The 22,092-nt window shown below is 47.4% G+C and overlaps 1 protein-coding gene across 3 annotated transcripts in view; it reads right to left on the reverse strand.

The window, feature by feature from the left end:
- The window catches only part of LRP2 (LDL receptor related protein 2), a 769,913-nt gene that overhangs the window by 637,399 nt on the left and 110,422 nt on the right, over window positions 1-22,092 (reverse strand). For all 3 annotated transcript variants that reach the window (XR_003857363.1, XM_029605680.1, XM_029605679.1), the window contains exons 5-6: window positions 21,022-21,132; window positions 20,407-20,520 (exon numbers count right to left, since the gene is read on the reverse strand). Coding sequence is in view for 2 of the 3 variants with exons in the window: in XM_029605680.1 (XP_029461540.1) it covers window positions 20,407-20,520; window positions 21,022-21,132 (225 nt within the window). In the remaining variant the exon portion in view is untranslated. The remainder of the gene's footprint in view (window positions 1-20,406; window positions 20,521-21,021; window positions 21,133-22,092) is intronic.

Raw genomic sequence — 22,092 nt, forward strand, 5'->3', positions numbered from 1 at the left:
TTTTTTTGGTAAAAAATCGTAAATCGGGGGAGGGCGGGAAAACCGGCACACCAAAACCACCCTAAAACCCACCCCGACCCTTTAAAACAAACCCCCCACCCTCCCAAACCCCCCCAAAATGTTTTAAATTACCTGGGGTCCAGTGGGGGGGTCCCGGTGCGATCTCCCGCTCTCGGGCCATGGCTGCGTTAATAGAAATGGCGCCGTGGCCCTTTGCCCTTACCATATGACAGGGCAAAGGTAGCGCCGGCGCCATTTTGGTTCCTGTCACCCGAAGTCACGAGTGCAGGAGATCGCTCCCGGACTCCCGCTGAACCCCCAGGGACTTTTGGCCAGCTTGGGGGGGCCTCCTGACCCCCACAAGACTTGCCAAAAGTCCAGCGGGGGTCCGGGAGCGACCTCCTGCACGCGGGCCGTATTGCCAATATTCAAAATGGCGCCAGTGCTACCTTTGCCCTCAGGGCAAAGCTGGCCAAAAGTCCCTGGGGGTCCAGCGGGAGTCCGGGAGCGATCTCCTGCACTCGTGACGTCGGGTGACAGGAACCAAAATGGCGCCGGCGCTACCTTTGCCCTGTCATATGGTAAGGGCAAAGGGCCACCGGCGCCATTTCTATTAATGCAGCCGTGGCCCGAGAGCGGGAGATCGCGCCGGGACCCCCCCACTGGACCCCAGGTAATTTAAAACATTTTGGGGGGGTTCGGGAGGGTGGGGGATTTGTTTTAAAGAGTCGGGGTGGGTTTTAGGGTTGTTTTGGTGTGCCGGTTTTCCCGCCCTCCCCCCTCCCCCGATTTACGATTTTTTGACGATAAATCGGGGGAATTGCTATTGTATCGCGGCTCTAACGATTTTTGACGATTTAAAATATATCTGACGATTGTTTTAAATAGTCAAAAAACGATTCACATCCCTAGCCTTAACTAATTCTGAAGAATTACATAGGAACCCTTCAGTTGAAGTGTGCTTCGTAATACACTCGCCGCAGCGGTGAATTTTTTAGTCATTGAGAGACTTTAAAGTAGCTCCTAGCTGTGAAGAGCAAGCTATTTCCAAAACAGCAGGTAAATTATTTTAATCCGCACTAAAAACAATGGCAAATTCAGAGAGCAGGACTCTACTTTGCCAATTAAATGGTAAGGGAGTAGGAAAAAAACAGATTAATGTCATCAGGGCTCGCTTCACTGCAGGAGCAACATCTGCAGGAGCATGGCCCAAATCTATAGACAATTCAACAACAGTAAAAAAAAAAAGGTGAATCTACAGGATAAATTTTTTGATCTATAAGAGCTGAAGTCCAAACTTCCATCCAGCGGCTGGAGGCAGAGGATGCTGGCTGAATTAGTTAAAGACATTACATATAATCTGGTGATGTCATTAAAAAAAAAAAAAAAGAACTCAGCCTCCATGTGTGCTAGATGATAGCATATACCCATAGGTTCTGAACTAGTAGAGCAGACGGTAGAGGAACAATAAATTTCACTAGTGGAACTTTGATTGCAAAACCCTGAAATTTAAGGGGTTTTGCACACAAAGCCCAGTTTGTTCAAATTTTTGCTGGTTAGTACATTGTCCTCCTGGTGTTCATTTTAAATAAGTTGGGGGTGGGAGGAGAGAAAGGCAAACAATCATACCACTAGTCTGAGCTTCAGAAATGTGAATCCAATAGCGTAAAAGCTCAACTGCGCCCTCGCCAATACTATTTTTTATATAATTTTATTTTTAATTTGTAAGTCAAAATTAAAATATAAGAATATCTTGTTTTTAAGAAAAACTGATATTTCACTAAAAGAAAACAGAAAAATCTTGAATAAGGAAATAATATATAAAGTGAATCATTTTAAGACCTTAGCATGGGGAGAAAAATAAAAACAAAGAAAATATTTAAGGAAATTCACAACACAAATTGTGAAAGGATCTTCCTAACTTTGTGGAACAACAGTCCCCAAATAACTGAGACAATAAGAAAAGCTTCTAATTGTACTGGATCTGTAAACAAATACTTAACTCCAAAAAAATTAATTATAGATTTACATGAAAATGAGAAATTACCACTTACATGATAATTTCCTTTTTTTTTAGAACAGTCAGATGAATCCAGCAGTGGGGTTATGCACTCCTACCAGCAGATGGAGACGAAGCAAGCTGGCATCACAGTACATATACCCCTGCTGTGGCCTCAGCCCACCAGTATTCTCTTCAAAAGCAACTGTGGACACACTAGCAAAAAACTTGATTAAAAACAGATAACCATGTCAATACGTCAGCCAACAGGCAACACTGAGCACAGATAAAAACATAAAAACATTAGAACACGAGTTTAGGGACTGGAGTAACATTTACCAGTAATCCCTGTTACATGCTGGCACACAGGAGAAGCAATATACATGCTTACGGCAGCCAAGGGAGGGAAGCTGGATTCATCTGACTGACCTAAAGAAAAGAAAATTATCAGGTAAGTCGTAATTTCTCATTTCTTAGCGTCCAGTCAGATGACTCCAGATCAAGTGGGATGTACCACCCGAATAGGGTGGTATGCTGCTCGTGGTCCAGACAAAACCACATGTTCAAAGACCACATCAGCCCTGGCTTGAATATCCAGGCGACAATTCCTGGAAAGTCATGTAAGAAGGACCATGTCGCAGCTCTGCAAATGTCGACGAGAGACAACAATCTAACTTCTGCCCATGACACTGCCTGAGCCCAAGTGGAATGAGCCTGAACCTGATTAGGCAACGGCTTCCCACCATCCAAGTATGCATCCGGGACTACCTCCTTAATCCAGCGAGCTAAGGTAGCCCACGAGGCTGGCTCCCCCGGTCTAGTAGCGCCATGAAGGACAAACAGGCAAACCGACTTCCACAAAGGTTCAGTAACTCCAGATGCCTGACAATATGTCTCTTGACATCCAAGGGTCGCAATAGACGATACTCCTCTGTATCTCTTTCTTTATCCAGAGACAGCAGGGAGAAGGCCTGATACAAGTGAAACCCAATGACTACCTTTGGCAAAAAGAAAGGTACAGTATGCAGCTATACCACCCCTGGAGTCACCTGAAGAAATGGCTTCCCACAAGACAAGTCCTGCAATTCAGAAACCCTATGCGCAGAATAAATTGCCACAAGGGACACCGTTTTCAAAGTCAGCAACTGCAAGGACAGAGTACGTAGTGGACTAAACGTAAGGCCTGCCAAAAAATCCAAGACCAAATTAAGACTCCATAGGGGCACTGGAAACTGCAAGGGAGGACAAAGATGTTCCACTCCTTTCAGAAAAACAGGCCACATTAGGAAGAGCCGACAAGGATCCACCATTTACCTGACCCCTGAAACAGGTGAGAGCCGCTACTTCTACCATTAAAAAATTAAGAGCCAAGCTTTTATTCAACCCATCCTCAAAAATTCCAAAATGAGCGGAATCCTGCCCAAGGAAGAAAGAATACTTCCATCATCACACCAGGCCTCAAACACTCGCCAAACTCGCACATAGGCCAAGGAAGTGGAAAATTTGCAAGCTCTTAACAAGGTGGAAATCACTACATAAGAAACATAAGAAATTGCCATACTGGGTCAGACCAAGGGTTCATCAAGCCCAGCATCCTGTTTCCAACAGTGGCCAATCCAGGCTACAAGTACTCAAAAACTAAGTATATCCCATGCTACTGATGCTAGTAATAGCAGTGGCTATTTTCTAAGTCAACTTGATTAACAGCAGGTAATGTACTTCTCTTCCAAGAACTTATTCAAACCTTTTATAAACCCAGCTACACTAACCACATTCCCTGGCAACAAATTCCAGAGTTTAATTGTGCGTTGAGTGAAAAAGAATTTTCTCCGATTAGTTTTAAATGTGCTACATGCTAACTTCATTGCCACAGAATATCCACGCTTCGGCAAGCGAGCCCTTTCAAGGGCCATAACGTAAGAGAAAATTGAGTCAAATCCTAGTGAAGGACAGGACCCTGCTGCAACAGGTTCCTCAATGACTTTGGATCTTGTTTGCAGCTGAAAAAGCGCAGAACCCTCACATTGCGCAGAGTTGCCAACAGGTCCAGGAATGGGAGACCCCAGTGATCCCGAATCAGTTGAAATGCCTCGTCTGACAATGCTCACACTCCTGGGTCCAGACTCTCCCTGCTGAGAAAGTCTGCTCTTACGTTGTCCTTGCCTGCAATGTGCAAGGCTAAGATCACTTCTGCCCATTCCATAAGTGGATCCATTTTCCAGCGACACGTGTTGGCTCTTGGTGATTTCCTGCCGATTGATATAAGCCACGGTAGTGGCATTGTCAGACATTATGCAGACTGATTGACCTTGCAGTCTACCGCCGAACTACAAACATGCCAACCGGACAGCCCTGGCTTCCAGCCAATTGATGTTCCAGAGAGACTCTTCTGCACTCCAGCGCCCTTGTGCCATATCAGCTCCTGATAGTGAGCATCCCAACCAACGAGACTCACATCCGTTGTCAGTACCAGCCAGTCCGGTGAGGACAGGGAAACACCTTTCCACAGATGATCCACATGCAGTTGGGAGGAGACCTCCATAGGCAGGTGGAGCCAAATAGATTGGTTTTGAGACTGCGGATTCCACCGAGACAGCAGGAAGCACTCTTTGCCCAAGGTACCACTTCCAGGGTCACTGTCATTAAGTCAAGGACCTGCAAGTAAGCCCATATAGTCAGGAGCAGAGCTGAAAACAAGAGGCGGATGTGGACTAGCAACGACTGAATCTGAGCCTCTGGCAGAAACACCTTGACCTGCTGCATGTAGAACCAAACTCCCAAGTATTTCAGCAACTGAGTAAGCCGAAGGCTGCTCTTGACTAGTTTCACCACCCAGCTGAGCTCTCACAACAGGGAAATTACCTTGTGTGACACCAGGAGGCTCTCTTCCAGTGGCTTGGCATGAATCAGCCAGTTGTCAAATTATGAGTGTACCAGCATTCCATGCTTTCTCAACGCCGCCGCAACTACCACCATTACCTTGGAAAAGGTGCTGGAAATGGTGGCCAGACCAAAGGGAAGTGTCCAAAACTGAAAGTGGCATCCCAAAACTGTGAACCACAGGAATAGTTGATGTTTCAATTGGATAGGAATGAGAAGATACGCCTCGAACAGATCCAGAGAGGTCAGAAATTCCCCCAATTGTACAGCTATGCGCAATATTTCCATGCGAAAATGCATCACTTGCAGATGATAATTGACGCCCTTGAGTTCCAGGATGGGACGAAAGGAGCCCTTCTTCTTTGGCAGAACAAAATAAATGAAGTATTGCCCCATATTTTCTTGAAATGTGGGCACTGGGAGCACAACCCTCAGCCTGAGGAGCCTTCCCAATGAATCTTCCACTGTTTGCTTCTTCTGTGGGGAGAGGCAGGGAGACGCCATGAACACGCTCTGAGGTATACTGTGAAACTCCAGCTCATATCCGGCTCGTACAACCTCCAGGACCCACTGATTCGATGTGATCTCGACCCACCTCTGACAAAAGAGAGAGGTGACCCCCTTATCTCCTATTCCCAGGGATGGGTCAGCAAACCTTCATTGGGAGGGTCGGGATGGTCCACCACCCAAGCCTACGCCTCCTTCTGGGCTGTCGAGAACAAAAGGATTGAGACATACCAAAGGTCTGAGTCCTCTGAAGATCGCTCCGCTACAGGGTCAAAAGTGCCTGGAACCTCTAGCACGATCTCTCATGACAAGGGAGCGCTGTGAATGTCTTACCTTCCAGCAAATGAGGAACCGGAGATTCGCCCCACTTACTGGCCAACTTCTCCAACTCGCTACCAAACAAGAGTGAGTCATTAAAAGGCAATTTGGTGAGATTAGCCTTGGTTGCATCAGCCAACTTCTCAACCGTAACTGACTCCTGGCCACCAATTGATCTAGAATGTACCCCAGAATCATCAACCTCCTAGCTGAGAAGCAAACAAGAGAGAGTCACCAAGGAACATTAAGAAGCGATCTGCAAGGTCACTGCCACAGTTTCAAATGCCTGCTTAAGGATAGTATCAATCGTTCTATCATGAGCATCCTTCAAGGCCACTCCTCCTTTGATGGGAATAGTGGTCCACTTGGAGACTGCACACACAAGTGCATCTACCTTCAGAAAACAAAGGCGTTCTCTTACCACTGGATCCAGAGAGTAAGGCCTTCCAAAATTCTACCCCCTTTGAAATTATCCTCGGGGACACCCCACTCAAGATCAACCCAGTCTTGAGTGGCTTCCATCATGCAAAAATCAAGAGGCTTTGTGCAAAGAGACCAAAACAGGATTTCTCTTCAGCTAAGAAGCAGAATCTGCCCGAGGAACACCAAACATAGTCAAGGTCCGGGAAGTCAAGCCTGGGAGTTCATCTTTATGAAAGAACTGCAACATGGTAATTGCCAGGTTCTTGTGGCCTGGTTTTGGCCTCTGTTGGAAACAGGATGCAGGGCTTGATGGACCCTTGGTCTGACCCAGCATGGCAATTTCTTATGTTCTTATGGTTCCAATCTGGGGGGAATTTCTGCATCCTCAAAAGAGGCAGGTTAGGCGTAATCATCTGTTCCATCCGGATCTCCAGCCGAAAGAGCAGCTGTCGTTAGAGGGGTGCTCCGGTGCGTAAGAGAAGGCAAGGTTCCCAACTTTGCCTCTGCCCTAGGGGCCTGGGACAGAACCTAGGACTGCGCCTGAAGAAAGGATTGTAACTCCTGAAAAAAAATCTACCCATGAAAAGGTAGAAGCATCCAGAGTGGGAGGTACCTGGGGAGTACTCATTGTGCTGCCATCTCTTGCTGAGGAATCAGTTAGGGGAGATCCAAAATCAGGTACCCCATCTGAGACATCTTTACCCAGACCCACATCTGGCTGGGAAGAACCAGGCATAGTGAAATCAGAGGAAGACAATTCACCATGGGCCTCCAAACAGCGCTGGCAGTGCAAAGAGAAAGGAACTTAGACTTCTTAGGCACAGGTGTCATTATGGCCAACAACACACTGAGTGGTGGCCGGAGGCATGCGTCTAGCTGTGTTACATATATTTTTTTAAACTTACCAGAGCTCAGCCTTACCTGGCTGAGCATAGAGGTGGTCTTCAGCTGCAGAGGCAGAGAGCATTTGCCGTCACTGCCACACTCGGCTTCCAGCATTAGCTGCTTTTCAGCTGCTCAAGCATATAAGCCCACGCCGGAAAACCAGCTACCTGTTGCACCCGGTCGCAGACGGCTGCGACCGCTCTGCCTTACCTTTTTTTTCTCCTCTTTCACTCTCTTTGGGAAAGATGGCTGCCTCCAGTGCAGAGTGCCAAGAGTCTCGGCGGTTCCAAACCAGCATGGGTGTCCCCATCCGCCATGCTCATTCCCGTGGCCTCCTAGGGCGCAAACGCGCGCATCTCCTACGCTCAAATACATGTCATGGCGGGAACCTCAGGGGCGGCCCGACCACATGACGTCAGTACCTCCGGGTATATCTAGCCTCCGCACCACCTTGTTAGCAAGGACTTCGGTTTTAGCTACTCTGACCGCTCTAAGCTGCTGCATAGAAGCTGCTTTCACTCCAAGGGCCTCGCTCCTGTAGAAGCTCTAGATACCCGCTCCTCGGGGGTCTCTCGCTTCCAACTACCCTTCGGGGTCCTCTCTAACCAAGACAACCGCTCCTCGGGGGTCTTTCTCTCTCTCTTCTACATTTCAGGATATTGGACCATCGGGTACTCGCTCCTCGAGGGCCTAACAGCCATTATATCCTGCACCACGGACCTTCGGTCCCAACTTTCCACCATCAAGAAGACACCATTATTCCTGTGAGTACCTCTACGATCCCGTGCTTCAACTCCACCCACCAGCCACGACGTCACCCGCACTGCGGGCTTCTGCCTATTGTGAACATCTGGGTGAGACTTCACTTCTCAGCCTGTTGAATGTACTGGCACTTCTTGGATCAGTGCCTTACCTTCCTGCTTTCACCATCTATCTACGGCAGTATAATAAAGCCTCTATCCATACAGTGTCTGCTATCTGAGTTCAACCTATCGCAGTGGTTCCCCACGGGGCCCCTCCCCGTGGGCAGAGTCATCTCCATGGCAACCAAGGGTCCACAATGCCACAAACACAAGAGATTGCTAACTCCATGGACTCTGCTCAGCTCGCAGCCCTGCAGGCCATCCCTGGCCTAGCCCAGCAGATCACGGAACAACAAAAGTCTTTGGAGAGCCTAGCTACTGCTTCAGCCAGTTACATGCTCAACTGAATCCTTCAGCAACTCCTGTGAAGGAATTGCTGTCACCAGTGGTAACCCTTAAGACCACTGTACCTTTATCCACACCTACCCGCTTTACGGGTGAAGCGGAGATGTGCAGAGGGTTTGTTAATCAATGCAGCATGCATTTTTCATTACAGCCTACCCTCTTTCCCACTGAAGCTTCAAAGACCACCTACATCCTGTCGTTCCTAGAAGGACGAGCCCTGGCCTGGGCTTCACTACTATAGGAATGTGAAGATCCTATCCTGAATGATCTACCAGGATTTCTAAAACTTTTTAAGTCTGTGTTTGATGACCTGGCTCACCAGACCATCGCTGGATCCGCCTTGCTCAACCTTCAGCAAGGTAACAAGCCACTTACAGAATTTGCTACTGAATTTAAGACTCTAGCATCCGAACTACATTGGGACATTGGATGCTTACGTGCCATATTCATGGAGGGTCTCAACTCTGCGTTCAGGACAAATTAGTGGCTCGTGACTTGCCCGATACCCTTGAGTCCCTGATGGATCTAGCAGGGAGAAATGACCATGATCGTACTCAGGAAGCTAAGAGTCCACGAAAGTCTACAGTGGGGGCTAACTGTCCTAAACCTGTGCCTATTGCTTCCAGCTTACCGTCTGCACCCCTAGAGGAAGAAGAGCCTATGCAACTAGGCCGAAGCCATTTGACCTCTAAGGAGAGACGTTATCGCAAGTGCATGGGGTTGTGCATGTACTGTGGCCAATCGGGTCATGCAGTCCAAACCTGTCCCATTTGTCCAGGAAACTGACGGGCCTGGGATCTGCAGGATGACTTCTCCTGGGCCTCACCTCTTCTACTCCTCCATTATCATTACTCGTATCTCTGCTTTGCGGAGGTCTCGAATTTCAGACTCTCGCTCTCATTGACTCCGCTGCCGGAGGTAATTTCATTCTGAAGCGCTTGGTTGAACATCTACGGATTCCTACCACACCAATAGCTAAGCCTCTGCTATTGTCATCATCCATGGAGAACCACTTCCTGGAGAAGTTTCATTGACCACCCAGGCCATCGGCCTGCGCACTGCAGCTCTACACTCAGAATCAATTACTTTTCTAGTGTTGGAAAAGGCCATGCATCTGGTGGTATTGGAGCTGCCGTGGCATCAAGACCATATACCACAATTTAATTGGGCTACCTTGGAACTGTCCTGGTGGGGACCAGACTGTCATGGTCGGTGTTTTGCCGAAGTTTCACCGCTCATCTGCATGCCTACTACACCATCATTACCTGGCTTACCTCCACAATACTCTCCTTCCAGGATGTTTTCTCAAAGCAAGCTGCTGATGTTCTTCTGCCATACAGAGAGTTCGATTGTGCCATAAATCTGAAGCCAAAATTCAGAACCTCCGAAAGGAAGAGTTTACCCTCTTTCAGTAGCTGAGACTAAAGCTATGTCGACCTACATACAAGAAAATCTACAAAAGGGATTTATCAGACCTTCCAAATCACCTGCTGGTGCAGGCTTCTTTTTCGTGGGGAAAAAGGATGGCACCTTACGCACCTGCATCGACTACAAGGGTCTGAATGAGATTACCATGAAGGACAGGTACCCCCTTGCCCTTAATATCTGAACTGTTTGATAGGCTCCAAGGGGACAAAATATTCTCCAAATTAGACCTAAAAGGAGCTTACAACTTGGTGCGTATTCGAGAAGGAGATGAATGGAAGACTGCTTTTAACACCCGTGATAGACACTTTGAATACCTCGTCATGCCCTTCGATTTAAGTAACGCACCCGCAGTCTTTCAAAATATGATGAACGACATCTTACAGGACTTACCGTATCAATGTGTAGCAGAATATCTCGTTGATATACTGATCTTTTCTCAAGATCTGCAAAGTCATCAGGAGGATGTTAAGAAAGTCCTAAGACGCCTGCGTGAGAACCACCTTTACGCAAAGCTTGAGAAGTGAGAATTTCACAAAGAAGCTGTACCCTTCCTGGGTTTACATTGTTTCTAAGAATGGTTCTCAAATGGACCCCAAGAAACTTGAGAGTATCCGCGATTGACCTCAACCCACAGGCCTGAAGGAACTATGTCGCTTCTTGGGATTCACCAATTACTACCGATCCTTTATTAAAAACTACTAACTGCTATGACCATCTGCTATGACCAAGAAGGGAGCCAACCCTGCCAATTGGTCTCCAGAAGCCATCTCAGCCTTCTTGACGCTCAAAGAGGCTTTTCAAAAGAAGCCATGTCTCCGCCACCCTGACCCACACTGTCCTTTTATTGTGGAGGTCGACGTATCCGATGTAGGTGTGGGGGCAGTTCTGAGTCAGTACAGCGAGTCCAATGTGCTCCATCCTTGCTCCTTCTTTTCTAGGCAACTCTCGCCCACTGAGAGAAATTATGGGATAGGAGGCAAGGAGCTTCCCGCAATCAAGCTGGCTTTTGAAGAGTGGCGTCCCTGGCTAGAAGGCGCACAACACCAAATAGAAGTATATACCGATCACAAGAATCTAGAGTATTTTCGACATGCTCAACGACTCAACCACCGTCAAGCAAGATGGTCTCTGTTTTGTTTTTTTTTAATTTAAATTTTTATTGGTAACTTTAACCTTTTGCAGTACATAACAAATCATAACATCACTAATATCTGGCAGGCAGATTCGACTTCCTTCTGAAGTACCGTCCGGGAGAGAAGAACACTCGGGCTGTTGCCCTATCATGATCCTTCTCACCTCAGGATGTGCCGGATGAACCCCGTCATATTATCAATCCCGAAAGAGTGGTACTCGCAGCCACCTACACGGTACCTGCTGGGAAGATGGTGGTGGCCAGAAGTTTAAGAAAAAAACTGTTGAAATGGGCACATGATTCCCATCTGGCAGGCCATCCAGGACAGAGTCGCAGTCTAGCTATGTTGCAAAGATATTACTGGTGGCCAACCATGAAGAAGGATGTACAAGCATACGTGGGTTCCCGCGCTGTCCTGTGCCAAGCAAAAACCACCACCCAGGTGTCCTTGGGGCCTGTTACAGCCTCTACCATCACCGGATGTACCATGGACCCATATCGCTATCGATTTCGTAGTGGACCTGCCATCATCTAACGGCAATAACACCATATGGGTTATGGTCGACCATTTCTCTAAAATGGCACACTTTGTAGCATTACCAGGATTACCCTCTGCTACTGAGTTAGCAAAACTCTTCATTAAACACATCTTCCGTCTTCATGGGATGCTTAAACATATCCTATCCGACAGGGGAGTGCAATTTACTGCAAAGTTTTGGAGAGCATTATGTCAAAACTTTGACATCACTTTGGACTTAACCTCTGCCTACCATCCTCAGTCTAATGGTCAGATTGAGAGGATGAATAGGATGCTGAAACAATTTCTGCAATTGTATGCCAACTCCAGACAGAATGACTGGGCTGAATTACTGCCTTGGCCAGAATTTGCCATCATTTCACATCCTGCTTCTTCAATGGGGTCTTCCCCTTTCCAGCTTGTCTATGGAAGACAACCATTACCTCCGCTGCCAATTCCACTGTCAGTAGCCTCTCCTGCTGCCCAGGCTACTGCAGCAGAATGAACCCAACTTTGGAGACAGATGAAGGAGCTTCTTCTCAGAGCAGGACAAAAGGCAAAGAGAACTTATGATGCTCATCATCAAAAGGCACCCCAGTTTAAACCTGGAGACAAGGTTTGGTTAAGCACCAAGTACCTTAGACTTAAGCTTCCTTCTGCAAGATTTGCACCTCACTTTGTGGAACCTTTCGCCATACTTCAGCGATTAGGAAATCTAACATATAGTCTCAAACTGCCTCCATCAATGAAGATACACAATGCATTTCATGTATCTCTACTAAAGCCAGTGATACTCTCAGAGTTCTCCAGGAAAGACCCAGAGCCTACCAGCCTGGATACAGAAGATGACACTGAATATGCAGTAGACGACATCCTTGATGTACGTAAAAGAGGCAAGACATGGGAGTATCTCATCTCATGGTAGAGCTATGGCCCTTAGGAAAACTCCTGGGAACCACTGGCCAATATTACAGACAAGGAGAAGATACAGCAATTCTACCTAGCGCACCCATGCAAGGCCAGACCACCTGGAAGAGGTCTTGGAGGGGGCCCTTTGAAGGGGGGTACTGTTGCGTCCGTCGGTCGCAGATGGCTGCGACCACTCTGCCTTACCTCTTTTTCTCCTCTTTCACTCTCTTTGGGAAAGATGGCTGCCTCCGGTGCTGAGTGCCAAGAGTCTCGGCGGTTCCAAACCAGCATGGGCGACCCCATCCGCCATGCTCACTCCCATGGCCTCCTAGGGTGCGAGCACGCACATCTCCTATGCTCAAATACACGTCATGGCGGGAACCTCGGGGGCGGCCCGACCGCATGACGTCAGTACCTCTGGGTTTATCTAGCCTCCGCCTCCGCTACCACCTTGAATTAGCAAGGACTTCGGTTTTAGCTACTCTGACTGCTCTAAGCTGCCGCTTAGAAGCTGCTTTCACTCCAAGGGCCTCGCTCCTGTAGAAGCTCTAGATGCCCGCTCCTCGGGGGTCTCTCGCTTCCAACTACCCTTCGGAGTCCTCTCTAACCAAGACAACCGCTCCTCGGGTGTCTTTCTCTCTCTTCTACATTTCAGGATATCAGACCATCGGGTACTCGCTCCTCGAGGGCCTAACACCCATTATATCCTGCACCACGGACCTTAGGTCCCAACTTTCCACCATCAGGAAGACGCCATTTATTCCTGTGAGTACCTCTACGATCCGGTGCTCCAACTTCACCCACCAGCTGTGACGTCACCCGCACTGCGGGCTTCCGCCTATTGTGAACATCTGGGTGAGACTTCACTTCTGAGCCTGTTGAACGTACTGGCACTTCTTGGATCAGTGCTTTACTTTCCTGCTTTCACCATCTATCTATGGCAGTATAATAAAGCCTCTATCCATACAGTGTCTGCTGAGTTCAGCCTATTGCAGTGGTTCCCCACGGGGCCCCTCCCCGTGGGCGGAGTCATCTCCATTGCGACCAAGGGTCCACTATGCCACAAACACAACACTACTGGGCCAAGGCACACCTCTGAGGGACCACGGAAATCACCTCAGGAAATCTCAACTGGGGGAGGGACCTTTTGGTATCACCGCAGGAGAGCGAGGCGGTAATTTTCTTCCTTAATTCTCCTTTGTAAAATTGTAGTAATCCCCTGTGGGGAAATGCACTTCCACCCATCTGCTAGACATGGAGAATACAGGCTGAGGTCACTGAAGGGGTGTATATATACTGTGATGTCAGCTTGCACAGTCTCCCTCTGGTGGTAGGAGTGCATAACCCCACTTGTTCTGGATTAATCTGCCTGGATGCTAAGAAATTATAATACCTATAGAGCACCTAAAGCCAAAACCATTGGGTTTTTAGAAAAAGAATTCTCCTCCTGGCCTGAGTTTCTTTCACTATATCTGAAAACACAGAAATAGTCTGACCCACAAAGGAAACATTTTTTAAATGAAAAAGGAGTCGTAGTATCTATTGCTTATCACTTTCTTTAGTAAAAGTTACCAACAGAGTAGCCCTCTCCACATTCTCAAGGTCAGAAGAAAACTGTTCCAAAAATGAGGAGAGGCCCTCTCTAACAATATTTTGAGGGAAATTTAGGGAACATGTGATGAAAAAGCACATAGCAAATGTTCCTTACCTGGTGTAACAGGTATTCTCACAGGACAGCAGGATGTTAGTCCTCACAAATGGGTGACATCATCAGGATGGAGCCCTGTACGGAAAACTTTTCTGTCAAAGTTTCAACAAGCTTTGACTGACACTGGCACACTGGGTGCACTGAGCATGCCCAGCCTGCAATTATCCCTGTGAGCCACAGGTGTCTCCCTCAGTCTCGTCTTATAGCTAAAAAGCGCAAGCGAAACTAAAATAAAAGTATAGAGACCCAACTCCGCGGGGTGGCGGGCGGGTTTCGTGAGGACTAACATCCTGCTGTCCTGTGAGAACACCTGTTACACCAGGTAAGCAACATTTGCTTTCTCACAGGACAAGCAGGATGGTAGTCCTCACAAATGGGTGAGTACCGAGCTGAGGATGCCCGAGAATGCACCAGATACACCGCAGACACGTGAAAGCGTAATGACGGAGGTGGAAATGGGAACGGAGGGCATCCGCAACACCATAATGGGTTCGTGGAAGGATGTTGGGTAGTGAATTGAAAAAGGTAAGAGTAGTCGGACTGGCCAAACATGGAGCATGCCGGCTAGTCAATGTAAGCAATAATAGGCTGCAAAGGTATGGAGAGGACTCCAGGCTGCAGCCTGATAAAAAAGTACAAGCAGCAGTAACCAAAGGGAAGCTGTTAAGGCTAGGACGGAAACAACAGTATGTGGATACCCACAGTGTTGTAGTGAAGTGTCTGCTTGTTGGTAGCAAAGGAAATACAGACCACTTAGTCAGAAGGATTAGATCTGTGTGGCCACTGGAAGTCGCAGCTTGAGTCTTGCATGGAGGAAAGAGTCAAGTGGAATTCACATGGAATGCAGTGCAATGTAGATAGAATGTAAGCGCAGCATTACTGTCCAGGAATGTAGAAAACCCACTCTCTCCCTAGGGCGAGAGAGAGAGGCTAGGAATAATTGGCAGAGTATTTCCTGAGTAAAGAGAGATGCAACATCTACCTGAAAAGGATAGAAAGATGAATGCATAGAACCACTCAGTGACGGAGGAACGAGTCAGGTGAGTATGGAAAGAGTGCATAACTCACGGACCCTGCTGGCAGGAATGACATTAAGAGGGAAAGAAGTTCCCTTGCCAAACTGTGGAAGAGAGGAATGGAAAGGCTCAAACGTAGAATGTATGAGACTTATAAGGAAAATATATATGTTCATTCCGTGATTAGAGAAATAGAGGCGGCTTGATCAGTGGATAATCCATGGTAAGCCGACTCAGAGAGGTTTACCGTAAACGGGAACCCAACTCCCAAAACGATACACCTACTGAGAGAAAGGTGTAACTATGTGGAGGATGTCTGGAGAACAGAATCCGAGGGAGTAAGAAAAAATGGTGGAAAAGTAAAAGGAGTAATACCTCTCTTTTTTTTTTTTTTTTAGCGTCAGGAGGTAAAGCCTGCCATATTAAACGGCAAGATTTATGTTTAGAAGGTTTTGTGACGCTACCAGAACCTAAGAACATCAGTAAGTCTATGATTTGGGACTGACTGGTGAGAGAATAAAAGGTTACTGATATGATGGATTGAGAAGTATGGGAAAGCATACTGATCTCAGTCAGGGAGTGGGGAAAAGAATACTGAACCCCATCCCAGTTCAACATTAGAAAAAATGCTGGCTACGAGAGGCAGCAGAAGAGATATATTGAAGAGGCCTTTGATGGAAGAAAAGGCATCTAAGGGAACGCATAGGAAACATGTGTAGGGAGCAGAACCTGTGCATCGTATGGAATGATGCAGACGCAGAGGAAAGTTTAATTAACTCAGCGTGAAAAGATTTTCCCTGTACACATGTAATTGAGACCATTCGAGAGGATAGAACCTACGTGGAGAAGGTCTGATAGAGCGTTCATTAAATCTCTTAGATATGTGGCCCAAGGAGGCATGAAGTGAACAAGGGCCAAGGTAGAGCTGCGCAGCTGTCTAGCAGAGCAGCTAAGAGGTAATGCGTGCTTATGAGTTGGAAAGCACATTGTCCCTATGCTGTCTGTCTGTATGCACAAAGAATTGTTGCAAAAGCAGTATTGGAAGGCATAAGGGCATAACTCATGGGTGCAACGTCCAGGACGTTTATGAGAAACTATGCTGGAGTGCAATAGACGCATAATGGGTTGAAAGCTTTCAGGAGAAACTTTATAACCCTAAGGAATTGCGAGCATGAGTCGAAGGAGACTAGGTCCTAGTTCGAACTGGGATAAGAATCAGGGACGAAAGCAATGAAACCACTTAGGTCCATTGAGTATAGAATGTCACTGAATATAACCCATAGCAGATTTGAATTATGAGAAAAATGCATAGTGGGAAGAAACCCCATAGCCCAACCATGAAAAGGTGAAGGGCTGAGGTTATGGAAAATATGCACAGGGACATATACGAATGTATCAGAATGTCTGTGCGCATGCTGGACAAGAGGGTCTTAAGACTGTGGTGTCCAGAAGTGTTACAGAAGGGATTTATGGCAGTGACAGTAATCCCAGTTAGTAAATGTATAGTGAGTCATGAAAAAAGTGAGAGCTCATTGCATGTACTGAAAGTGGTTAGCAGTAGTCTATGCAAGGAAAGTGAATGATGTTACACTCCGCAGAGAAAACAGCATTCACCATGATGCAAGAGACAGTTCACTTACCGAAGCTGGTGCCAACGGCAGAGCTTGGGGTTGTAATGTTGACTCATCATAAAGCACATAGAAACATTAAAATAATGTACTTACTGCAATATGGAGTGATGGTAACCAAAGATACCATTGTACCTGTGACTTCTAAAGAAAGTTGGAGTTTCTTAGGTCCAGGATGTGCGGAGAGTAACTATTTTCTGTTAAAAGAAAAAATAGTGCAATTAAAACTCCCCAACCCCCCTCCCTTCTCCCCTCTGCACTTCGTAGCGCCTGGGGGAGTGTACCGGGACTTTGGTACAAGGTGGGGTGGCCGCTCTGATATCTGACCAGATGGGAGACCAGGAGGTGTCCCAATGGAGGATATCATGTAGGCTCCCGCAGGAGTGTGAGCGGTAAGTGGTACCCGCATTTCTGTATGCTGTACAAGGAGACACTGAGACCTGTGGCCAGGCTTCAAGGTGGACTTGTACATGGGGCAATGGTTGCTGAATCTCATGTTTAGCAGATCAGCCAATGCAGCTGGAACTTTGGTTGGGAGGGAACCAAGAGTCAGAGCATTGGTCGGCACAGGGACTTGTTACTGACAAGAGAAGAAGCCCTGCTGCAATCCCAAGAAGATAGAGGGGTTCTCCTGGTATTGTGGCTAACATAGCTAACATAGCGATATGTGACACTAATACAGCTCCTAAGGCACATGACCCAGAACTTTTCGAACCACGGTCCGAATGGGAGAACACAACTCTATGGGAATGCCGCCGAAGCGGGTACTTACCATCAGACGTGGATCGCCGCAAGACGAGCCGGTGAAGACTGTTGACTCAGTCGGTCTCTGGAGTCCTCGAGGGTAAGGCCGGGGACGTAAACGTCCATCTCACACTGAAACCCGGTATGGTGGCACAGGTACAGAGGAGACAGGCCAGGCGTGATTGGCGCTTAGACTGCTAAGTGTAACAGATGGCCACAGTCCCACACCACTTGACGGTGGGGCACGCCAGGAACAGGGGAGCCCTAACGGAACTCATGTTCCCTTCCCTCGTCGCAGCGGCTCGATGTGTCGTGACGCCAATGCAGAAGCCGTCGGACCTGGATCCGGAAGTTCTGGATCACCAAGGACTGCCAAAACTGTAGGAACAGTGCTGATGGCAGTGGTGATGTTGCTCTGCCCGAGCGTTGTCCAGCCTGGAGAAGGATGGCACCGACGTGCTGGATGGCGTCAGCGGCGGACGATCACGATGTCGGCGATGATGGGTGCCACGGTGCTCGGCCCGGTCTTTCCCCAGCGCCGAGATGGAAGCCCTCGTCGTCCTGGAAGGCGATCGATGATGAACTGTCCGCACGCCTGCTCTGCTCCTGACACAATGGAGTGTCTTAAGCTAATACGGGGCTTAAAAAAGAACCCAAAGCGTGGAGCAATGTGAGGAGGCGAGGGTATTATGTGGCGGTGCTATGTCGGTATTGACGATATTGAAGGCAACCTAAGGGGCTTCGAGGATATCATCAAAATGGGTATGAAATCGTCGATGACTGGCCAGGAAAATGATGAGTGACGGGCACTGACAGCACTGGTATAGGTATCTTTGAAACGATGTGGAATCGAATAATCGAAAAACATTGCCGTTATTGAAAAAGATACCGGCATCGACTGAGTCGAAGTCGAATCGATAGGGCGTCAAGGACACCGAAGGAAAACGGAGGTGTCGAGGGCATCGATGCATGGAGGCGGGCATTTATGCCTTTTGTGGCATGGCCACGGGCATCAACTATAGGGCCACAGACGTTGACGGTATCGATTTGGACAGACTCAGATTTCTAAGTGTACATGGTATCGGTGCCCCAGACATGTGTGTCGGTGGCATCGATATGGGCACGTATGGAATCGATGGCATGGATCTCCCAGTCGATGAATTCCATCCCGGCATCAACGCCAGTCCTGGAATCGACATGGGCATCGATGCCAGCCATAAGGCTGGCAGTGGCATCGACGCCCATCCGCGGAATCGAGCCGGCATGGATACCCATTGATGGGACCCACCTGGGCATCGAATTTCACCGATGGGAGCAGCCTGGCATCGACTGCCCTCGATGGATGCATTCTAACATAGATGCCCATGGATGAAACACCTGGGCATCGGTGTCCATCGATGCAAAAGGACCTGGCACCGATGCCATCGACGGACGGCCATCCGGCACCAATGCCATCGACGGACAAGCCATCCGGCACCGATGTCCATCGATGGGGACCATCCGGCACCGATGTCCACCGATGGGGACCATCCGGCACCGATGTCCACCGATGGGGACCATCCGGCACCGATGTCCACCGATGGGGACCATCCGGCATCGATGCCCACCGACGAATCGATGTGGCACCGATGCCCACCGATGGAAAAGGGCTGGACATCGGTGGGAAGGATGGGGCATCGATGGCATCCCCAAAAGGGGGAGTGGCATCGATGAAGTGACCCTGGGATCGTTAAAAAGTGTCTCGGGCAGCGGTGGCGGCGACCCGAGTATGCATGGCAGTGACTAACAGCGTGTGCGTCAATGGCATGCATCCGGGTAGGGACGGCACCGAGGAAGCCCAAGGAAAAAAACAGTGCGTAGGAGGAAAAAGCCTGGTAGCACTGAAAAGCAAAAAACATGGATAAAGGCATCAGGGCACCGTGGGGGGAGGGGCGCTGATGACATATAAAAGCCCAGGGCGGTTTAGGAGGGTACCGGTGTAGCGATAGGGTATCGACTGCGTGAGGGTACCAGGGAACGAAGGACTTGAAGCTACAGAGGTCCTAAAGTTAAGGAAAAAATCCCTACCCCACTAGCATAAGCAAGCAGAGTGTCACAGAGATACTCGCAAGCTGTTTAAAGCTAACTGAAAAATGGGGGAAGGGAAGGCTTCAGTCAGTTAACAGCCTTAAGATAGTGACAGGAACCGACCGAAAAATAAGAATTAGTACTCACCGAGCGTCGTAAAAACGTACGCGGAGGGAGACCTGTGCAGGGAAAAGTGTTTTTTGAAGTGAAAAGTTAAGTGTTTCCATGAGGTAATTAGTTAAAAAATCCTCACAGAGCGGAAAAAAGAAGACTGAGGGAGACACCTGTGGCTCACAGGGATAATTGCAGGCTGGGCATGCTCAGTGCACCCAGTGTGCCAGTGTCAGTCAAAGCTTGTTGAAACTTTGACAGAAAAGTTTTCCGTACAGGGCTCCATCCTGATGATGTCACCCATTTGTGAGGACTACCATCCTGCTTGTCCTGTGAGAAATAATAAAACCCCATTAAATGCAATGGACTAGGTTTAATTTTCTGAATGTTGGCAAGAAACTGAAGGTAATTTTTTTGCAAAATATGGGACTACCTGTCAAATTGCATACCTCTCTACTGTCCATACATTAGAGGACACCTCATTTAACTCCACTGCACATCTTAATACACAATGAATTACTAGTAAAAGAAATGATAATTCATGAAACTGAGTATCTAAAAACATGATTTCATATAGACTAAGTTATTTCACCACCCTGCAAGATTCCTTCTACACTATTTGTGTTATGACTTTTCTGCTCCACCTTTAAAAGTGCCAGTTGGTCACCTCTCCATCTTAGCAGGTTAAGCTTGTGAAAAATAAGAGTTGCCATGTATGGAGATAATAAAATTATGAGACAATAACTAAAAAACAAACAATCCCAACAGTCCTGAACTGGCTTGCTGACACCCTAACATTAGTAAGATTCACTAGAATTTTGCACTTCTTGATGTTTGTTGTCTCCCATCCTGCTGTTATTTTATGATAATAAAATTATTACAACTGCGAAGAGAACTACTAATTAGAATCAATAAAATCACAGTACTGCAGTTGTCTTCATCACTCCCATCTCCACAGTCATCATCATGGTCACAGATGAAGTCTCGAGAAATACATTCTCCATTGGCACAATGAAACTGGGCACTGCCACATTTCTGAGCTAAAACAAGAGCAAGACAAAAGAAGTTAAAAAATATTTATAAAATTGTACATAAAAAAGTATTATTAAACTATGGGTTAGATATTCAGAAATTATCCAGTTTTCTAAGTTAGCTGGATATGCATATCCACCTAACTTAAAAGGGATATTCAGCAGCAAACTATGCTGCTAAATATCCCTGTAGAAATTTCTACTTAGGCGTATAAGTCATACCCATCTTACATCTAATTTACCGGGATATCTTATCTGGCTAAAGAGTGCTGCCCTGATCCACCCACTGCCCGCCCATAAGTGACTTATCCGGCTAGATGGCAGCCACAGAACATAACTGGATATTCAGCAGCTGCTACTTTGCCAGATAAATTATCTGGCTATGTAGCACTAAATGTGCTTTGAATATCCAGCCCCATACTAATAAAACAGAAATACCTACAGAATTCTGAACAGAGTGTGCGTTAAAAATGCTTTAACCATGTTATCTCAATTCTCTACAGGACTTACTGCAATTAGCCTCATCAGAAGCATCCCTGCAGTTTACTGTGCCATCACAACGTTGGCTCGTGTTAAAGCAGGCTCCATTTGTACAAGACAGCTGTCCACAGACAGGATATTCTGAAAAAGAAAAAGTTGTATTTACAAATCTGATAACTTCATTTTGAAACACCTAACATGGAAGTTTTGAGACCCAAGTACACCACAAAATGTATATTCTTCTTGGGAATCCAGTCTGATTTCCTCAGTAGGTTGAAAACCATTTGATAGCTGTCAGTCATTTGGCTAGTTGCCTTTTTAGGTGCATACAATTCTTCATCTGTAAACTCCTAGAGCATGTGCATGCAAATCTATATTATTGTGGATTTCCTGAAAACCTGGCCTGTTCATGACTCTCAAGGACCAGAGTTGGTCACCCCTATCCTAGTGGTTAGCTCTTTGATTTACATTCCAGCCCTCACTTTTTACAAAATACTTAGTTTTTCCTCCTACAAATTATACCTTGTTCTTGCAGTTAGAACTATACAATTGAACCATCTCATAGAAGATGACCAAGCTAAAAGTACCCTCAACATGCAAAAGGCTAAATATTTGTTTACATAATTTCCTTGGTACGTGTCCATGGCAGGCAGAGTACGGTGGGGGGGGGGGGGGGGGAAGAGGAAGCACCTCAAGGGCAGAAAGGGGAGAGGGGAAGGAGTGAGAGAAGTGGATGTGAGGGGGAGGATGGACTATGTTTGATTGATGTCTGGGTAGGCTTGCCTGAAGAGCCATGTCTTGATGCCTTTTTTGAAAGTGTGTAAGGAGGGCTCAAGTCGTAGGTGGGGAGGGAGAGAGTTCCAAAGTGTGGGGCCGGCGATAGTGAAAGCTCTTTCTCTGGTATTGGTAAGGTGTGCGGTTCTGAGGGGTGGGGTGTGCAGGGTGCTGCGAGGGTAGTTCTAGTGGGGCGGTTTGAGGTTCAGAAGCGAGGCATGTCCTTGAGCCATGCTGTGGTATTTTTGTGCAGTGCACTGTGCAGGATGGTGAGGGTTTTATATTGAATACGGAAGGGGATTGGTAGCCAGTGCAAGTCCTTTAGAA

This window comes from Rhinatrema bivittatum, chromosome 6 (assembly GCF_901001135.1).
Source record: "Rhinatrema bivittatum chromosome 6, aRhiBiv1.1, whole genome shotgun sequence".
Taxonomy (NCBI): domain Eukaryota; kingdom Metazoa; phylum Chordata; class Amphibia; order Gymnophiona; family Rhinatrematidae; genus Rhinatrema; species Rhinatrema bivittatum.